This window comes from Aplysia californica, unplaced genomic scaffold, assembly GCF_000002075.1.
Source record: "Aplysia californica isolate F4 #8 unplaced genomic scaffold, AplCal3.0 scaffold00453, whole genome shotgun sequence".
NCBI classification, from domain to species: domain Eukaryota; kingdom Metazoa; phylum Mollusca; class Gastropoda; order Aplysiida; family Aplysiidae; genus Aplysia; species Aplysia californica.
This window is the reverse complement of record NW_004797723.1, coordinates 122,153-129,398: the sequence shown is the minus strand read 5'-3', so window position 1 is coordinate 129,398 and position 7,246 is coordinate 122,153. Positions and strand designations below refer to the sequence as shown.

Below are 7,246 nucleotides of genomic sequence, written 5' to 3'. Positions count from 1 at the left end.
AGGGGGGGGGGGCATAAACAATGACAGTAGAATAGTTCACGAATATGGCCACATTTGGCCAGAACTTTCGGGTTATTTTTATAGTCATACTGAAAGAGAAAAGAAGAAAACAAAACCAGAGCGCCAATTAATCATCTGTTAGGTTTTGCTTTTGCGTTGGGTCCTTTTTAAATTTTTATTGGGTTTTTTTGTTTTTTTGTTTTGGGGTTTTTTTTAGGGGGGGGGGTTCTATTTTAATTTAAGTAAGAGTTTTACTGACGGCACTTGCTATATAAATATGTTATATAAAATTCGAAGATTAGAGCTGTTGCTAAAATAGTAACATACAAAGAAAAGGAGGACGATCTGCGAGCGCCGTAAAACCCCATACTAAACTAAACGGAGGACGATAGATGTTTGATAGGATAGAAGGAGCAAAACATATTTGAGCACCTGCCAACCAACCACCTGCAGGGAGGTGAGACGAAAGAGAAGAGAAGCAGAAAGAGCAAAGGCAAAAGACAAATTGAGAGAATGGCATTTAAACAGGCATTACCTCAAAAACTGAAAACAGGGGCAGAAAAAGGCAGGGGTGGAAAGAATGCTGCTGTTAATAGAACTTCCAGCAATATATCTCATATGCAACATACTGTGACAAGAGCATCGGCATTGAAAAAAAAAGAAGATAAGGATGCAAACCACACCAGACTGTTCATCAACCATCCGCCACGGAAAATGATTGCCATAGATTGTTTCTTTGTTTGAGTAAAGCCAAGAACGTCGACATGATAATGGTTATTTATGACAGAAACAACGGGAAGAGGTGGAAAAAGTAAAACCTACCAGTGGAACCCCTCCCCCATTCCAAAACACTCGTTTGAGAAAGAGAGACTGACAAGACAGACTGGGAGGTAGCGAAAGAAAAAGAGAAATAGGCCCACAGTCAGCCAATCACACAGGTAGAACAACAGATGATTAAATGGAAATGGGAGAACCCGGGCGACGTAACATCTCCGCCAATCGCAGTTATTGAACAAGCAATGTGCGTGCCACACACGGGCCAACGGGTCGTCGGCTCTCGTAATGTAATGAGCCACTCCGGCTAATCACATCGAAACGTCCCACAGACTTGGAAGGCGGACAGGGGGTGTTTGTGTCTTTTTGTTGCTTTATTTTTAATGTTGGTGCTTTTTCAAGCCCCCAATCGACACAATTTAGTTGGCGTTTTTTAGGAAGTGGGCTTCCGACCAATGTCTGTCAGGGCTAACCCAAGCTGAGAGGGATACCACATCCCAGCAGAAAGACAGAGATACTCATTCAATAAAAATGTTCTCCCTACTCGGGAATGGACATTTGAGTCTGCTACGTGCTACAGCAAAGCGCCTACCACTAAACCACAGACACCGGAACAGGGTGTGCAATAGCAGTAATTGTAATTTATTTTTGTTTAGTTTTAGTAATAATTTTACGGCACTTGCAACACAAATATGTGTGAGGCAGCGTGGTGGAATAAGGCTCTCGTCATTTTTCAGCATATTAAGTTATTGGTATCATCTTAAAGCGTGTTCATTTGTCTTGCTTTCAATGAAAAAATTACCCATCCATCTTCAATAGAAGTGGAGATATTTTGAATTGAAGCAGGCGGGGGTCACCTGATTTAAGAGGTAAAATTAGCGAGAAAACGGCCGCAAAAGCTTGGTAAATTCCAAAGCTGGAGAGTCCATGGAAACTGTACATTTATATTTGTGAGTCTTTAATCAACGTTTTCGGTGAAATTCTCGAAGGAATGTGTTTGTAAATAGACATAAAAGGTGTTGAGCCAAAAAACAAAAATTTGATAAAAATTGCTAAGCAAGGAGAAAACTGCTGTTTTCTTCAATTTCATTATTTTGACGAGAGCCTGATTCCACCACGCTGCCTCACATATGCCATATTTAAGCGCCAAAGACTAGAAGTGTTACTATAAGAGAATAACATACAAATAAAAGGAGGACGAGGAGAGATAAGAATGACAGATATTTGATAGATCAGACCAAAGGGAGCAAACGACACAATAGCACTCAACATCCATCCACTTTTAAAGTACTTTCGAAAGAGACCTTTTAAGCCACGAGCACTATCCACCTAGGTACGAAATAAACTAAAAATAAACGTTCTTAAAGTATCTTAGTTTCTGAGGTTGCGGAAATAACTGTTCACGCCTCCAATTTCGTCACATGAATATTACTTTCCCAGTGATCAGGAGAGAATAATTCACAATTTCTCAGTTTACAGGGATTTGCTTGTGGCTTAAAGAAACGCAGTCTTCAAGATTTTAAACCGCTGTTCAGACTTGGCGATTAGACGCTCCCATGCCATTGGTCATAAGTTGGTCATAAGTTAACCATGAAATCCAACTGACACACCAGTCGTCAGATTAAGAAGCTGAAAACGCTTTCTGTCCTCCTCCTAATTCCGTGGATATATTTCCCCAAAATGTCCTCGCTCGGCGAGCAATTCCTTTGAGAGGCAAGCACATGAACGAGCTACCAGACAGCATACAGACCGCTCGATACAGTCGACATAGAGAAGCCTCTATAGAAAGCTTCTCCCTGTCTCAGCAAAACAATTACCCTATGTAGTTTGTTTTGGAGTGAAACTCCCTAAGTAAGAAACGAACAGGAAAATAATTTACAATTATTAATCATTACGCATTCAGAACGAAACGCGTATTCTAAAACAAATTCACACACACAAAAAAAAACCCAGACAGGATCAAAGGTGCGCGACTGCATAAAATTGTAATCAAACCACCATTGTGCACGCTGAAATAACCCGGCTGCTTTTTTCATAATAATATACATTAATATATATTTTTCCAAATGTTGGGTATCTGACTGTGTGTAGTGTGGAAGCGCTGCAAGATCGTTTCGAAAAGACGCTAAAACTGTGGTGCACATAGAGTGCAACGTCGCTGGTTTTTTCTGGGTTTTAAATAAGTTAATTACGGTGCTACACACAAATAGATCAGTACGAAGGCGGACCACTGGGCCCTGTGATGAAAGTAGAGAAGCAGAAGCGCGGTGGATTCTTTTTTTTTTTTCGGGTGGGAGCGGCTGGCTGAAATGAAATACCGAAGCACACAATGTCACACAGGTACCTCTAATACCCAGTGCACACAGCCCGTCAATCGAGTTCTGTTGCACTGAGTCTGGGCAAGCCAGATTTTCCTTCATGTGACCACGGAGGGGTAAATAATTTTGAAGGTCACTATCAAAATTAACCGGATTCAGTCGAGCTGAACCAAAATGGTAGCTGCTGATCTTCTATGGAGAAAATTCTGGCCGGCCCCGATTCAAATGAATTCAGCTGGGGGAGTATTAAGCATATTATATTATATAGCCGCTTTATTTCTCTATTAGAGAGGTTACACACACACTACACACCCTGCTGGTTAACACTTGGGCTTTTATTACTTTAAATGTTCTAACCCCCCCCCCCCCTTTCACCCATTTTAGCCCAAAAACATTTTAAAGAGGAGATCAATAATGGCTGCCAAAGCGGCTTCACCTCCCCCCCCCCCCAACCTTTTTTATTCGGTTCCACCCAAACTCTTTGACAAAAGAGTGGCGAAAGGGTGCTTTTGTTTAAGTTCGACGATCCACAGGCGTATTACGTACAGTCCAAATAATTTTAAAAAGGAGCTTTGCTTTTTGAGGCGGGAAAAGGACCAATAAAAATTACTCTCTAAAACTGAAAGAGATAAAGTGGTCAGAAAAATGCCAGGGGAGAAAAAGAAAAACTCTTGCATAACGATCAATTGTTAAACTTTGTGGACTTCGACTGAACCCATCCGGAGCAACATCGTTAAGAGAGGAAATGGTAGGTAAAGGTATTTTATTCGGTGTTGAAGCCATTGGCATTGGCTCACATTACATAGCATTCACATTTTACAGAAAAGACTTCCGTGAAACATTATAAATTATAAATGGTCACACAATAACATTTTCAAAACATTTCATGTTGTTTAACAAAGTTTCATAAACTTTGTTAATTAATGTTTGTTATTTTTCAGATGTATTCCTAAAAGAGTGTCGTTTGCTCTCCCTGAAGCACTTTCGTGTATCAGCTCAGGCTTTTTTGTGCTATTTTGTCTGCAGTGCTGTTGTCGACAGCTCTTCCACAAGCTGCCTTCTTTTTCTTTACGGCATCATCATAGTCCTCAAAGAAAGACTTTGTTCTGAAATTCTGAGGCTTTGGAGATGTTTTTGGGATGTGTTTTGCCATATTTCTATTACAAGTGTCTCGAGAAATTTATTGTAATGGAGGTCAAAAGTAGGGATTCAAAATTTGAGAGCATTCAACAGCAAAGCCATCCCAGTTTGTTGTTGTGGTGTGTGTGTGTGTGTGTGTGTGTGTGGTAGCCTATCCGTTCGAAATGTTCGGAGCCCCGAAGAGTGTGCTCATCGCCAGGGCCACCGCCTCCCTTGGGTAGCGGGTGAGGCAGTCCAACCTCCCTGAATCCCCCCCCGAAGAGAGATGTTGTTGTGGTTGTTTTTTTCAGTTAAAGTGTTCTGGGACAGGGTTGTTTTGGAGAGTGTTGTTCCTGAGCAAAATTGGAAAATTCTGTACATTCATCTCGCACACCCCACTCAAAATCTGGAACCAGGTCAGGGGGAAAAAAGCAAAGTCGAGGGATGAGGTGTTAAAGGTGGATCTGTTTCGATAGGTGGGGACATATTAGTGAATTACTACATATCAGACAGACTGAAAAAACATGTAATTGTAATTTTTTACACCCCCCCCCCCCCCCCCCTCCAAAGTACACATAATTCAGATCAATTAGGAGAGGCAGGCTTTGACCCTGCCTGTCAGGACCAACAACGGCTGAGGCGGATACAGCATTCCATCAGACAGACGGAGATGGTCAAAAATAAAACCTCCCCACACAGTAATCAAACACGTGTCTTCAGCTTGTGATGGCAAAACGCCTAACCACAACATCCAAGACACTGGTCAGACAGACTGAAAGAGTGCCAGTAATAAGAAGAATATAAAGAAGAAGCACCAACCTCAAACACGCCCAGTAATCTGTCAATCACACCAGCAGCCCCTGCCTCCTCTAAGGCCTCTCTGGCTGCTGCTGTGTCTGGCTCCTCCCCTGGGTCAATTCCACCTCCAGGTACAACCCACTTTGTCACATCATGGGTGGAGCTTATCAACAAGATCTGAAGCAAGCAAAAATACAAAATTTGGGTTTACTGAAACATAAATTTCCTTCTCAAAATTATGCTTATCATTGCACTGTTCATCTCAACTAACAGTACAGTTCATGAAGGACAGAAAAGGTTCATCATGGGCCAGGGACTTTACGATCACAATATTATCTGCAGAATCGTATCAGCTTTGCTGGTGCAAGATTAATGTGTATTCATACTACAATCTTTTCAAGAAGAGGCAGTCTTACAAAGAGCTCGTTTAGATATTAAGATGATAAAGATGATAGTCGCACATGTATCCCTTTCATTACTTTCAACTCTTCAATGTTACTTCAAATGTATTTAACCACTATAGCAAGTACGACCTTTAAGATGAGGAGAGTATATATATATGTATGCAATTTTACCAAACAACCTTTACAGAAACCAGCACAAAAGGACTTGGGGTGACTCTATCAAGCATTTTACCGTTTGAGCTCATGAACCATTCATTGAAAGAGGAAAACTGGAAAAAAATACCTGCTGCAGATCATAAATGTGGATCCCTAAAACATTGAATGCTATGTTGTAGGTTTTTCGTTTGTTTGTCTGTTGTTGTTCGTCTTTTTTTTGGGGGGGGGAAGGGACAAATACGACACAGGAAAAATGCAGACAGTGAATAAAAGTAGGAAGTGGTACAAAACTGTCCTCCATACATCAGATAATGGATCATACAAAAAAACAAAGTAAAGGCTTGGGGAGGAATTTCGTAATGATTTGAGCAATCACTATTTATGAGAAGCAGAGTAGAAGAGTAGAATAGAGGGTAAAGGTTAGAGTTATGGTTGGGGTAGGGGTCGGGTCAGGGTTTGGGGTAGGGATAGGGGTAGGGATAGGGGTAAGGATAAGGGTATGGGTAGGAGTAGGGGTAGCAAGACAAACTGAACGCTTCATGATCTATTCATTAAGCATGCAATTGGTCAGAGATTCACATCCATATTGATCCTTTCTTTCAATTAAATCAACTATGAAATTTCCTTAGTCTCATAGGAAGGACTTCCGTAACGAGCGACCACCCAACAAACACAATAAATAAGAAAGAGACCTAACCCTAACCCAAACCCTAACTCTACCCCTAGCCCTTTATTCTACTCTGTCTCATAGTGGTCGCTCGTTACGGAAGTCCTCCCGTCTCATACACGAGAATACATTATTTTCTTTCTAAGATTATGTTGTTCTTTTTCATGATCAATAACTTGCTCCCTCAGTTCGTCTGATCTGTGTGTCTTCTCTCTCAGCATTTTTTTATCTTTCTAAACCTTCGTGAATTAATATAATAATGGTATTTAATATGTGGATCTCTTCTTGCAACATATGTGCAAAATCGACCCGCACACCCCTAAAATCACACTTTATGTAGATTTAATCAAAATGCCTTCGTCTTTCTAAAAGTAATAAGCCACTCTATTTTAACCAAGTCTTCATTTTTTAAATAATCGTCCAGTATGTCCATTTCAAAATCTACATCTAAGGGTCTTAACATTATCGCAGTGGCTACATTCACGGCGCCGTGAACGTAGTTGGCAGGCTACGTTCACGGCGCCCTGAACGCAGTTTGCAAGTGCTGCTAAGGCTACGTTCATGGCACTCAAAGCTTCGTTTAGAGGGAGCGTCCACTGCCGGTTTAAGTAATTAGTGCCGACAGTGACGTATACATGTATATTTAATATTTTGGCCTGATTCAAGCATTCCATCCCATGAGATGAAGGACAACGAAGCATTGATCCTTGACCGATCTACCATTCGTCGTTTTCCCTTACACTAAACTCTGGCTCAGAGCTCGCCAGTGTAAGGGAAAATGACAAACTTTCAATTACGCAACAACGCATTAGGATGACAAAAATGTACGCCTACCGAGATGTTTCAATTGCCCAATCTCGCGTCCCCGCAAGACTTGGGCGCGACCTTGTGTAAGCGCGTGACGGCTCATGATATACAGTTTACAAAAAAGTTCCAGCACTCTCGAGTTTGAAAGCGTGCTATTTTGTCTGCGGGCAGTGTGCGTGTGTGTGTGTGAGAGAGAGAGAAAG

At 41.4% G+C, this 7,246-nt stretch overlaps 1 protein-coding gene across 3 annotated transcripts in view; it reads right to left on the bottom strand.

Annotated features, from left to right (window-relative positions):
• LOC101861679 (diphosphoinositol polyphosphate phosphohydrolase 1) overlaps window positions 1-7,246 on the bottom strand; it is a 52,235-nt gene that overhangs the window by 43,428 nt on the left and 1,561 nt on the right. For all 3 annotated transcript variants that reach the window (XM_005105119.3, XM_005105120.3, XM_035971532.1), the window contains exon 3: window positions 5,031-5,186. In XM_005105119.3, coding sequence (XP_005105176.1) covers window positions 5,031-5,186 — 156 coding nt within the window. The remainder of the gene's footprint in view (window positions 1-5,030; window positions 5,187-7,246) is intronic.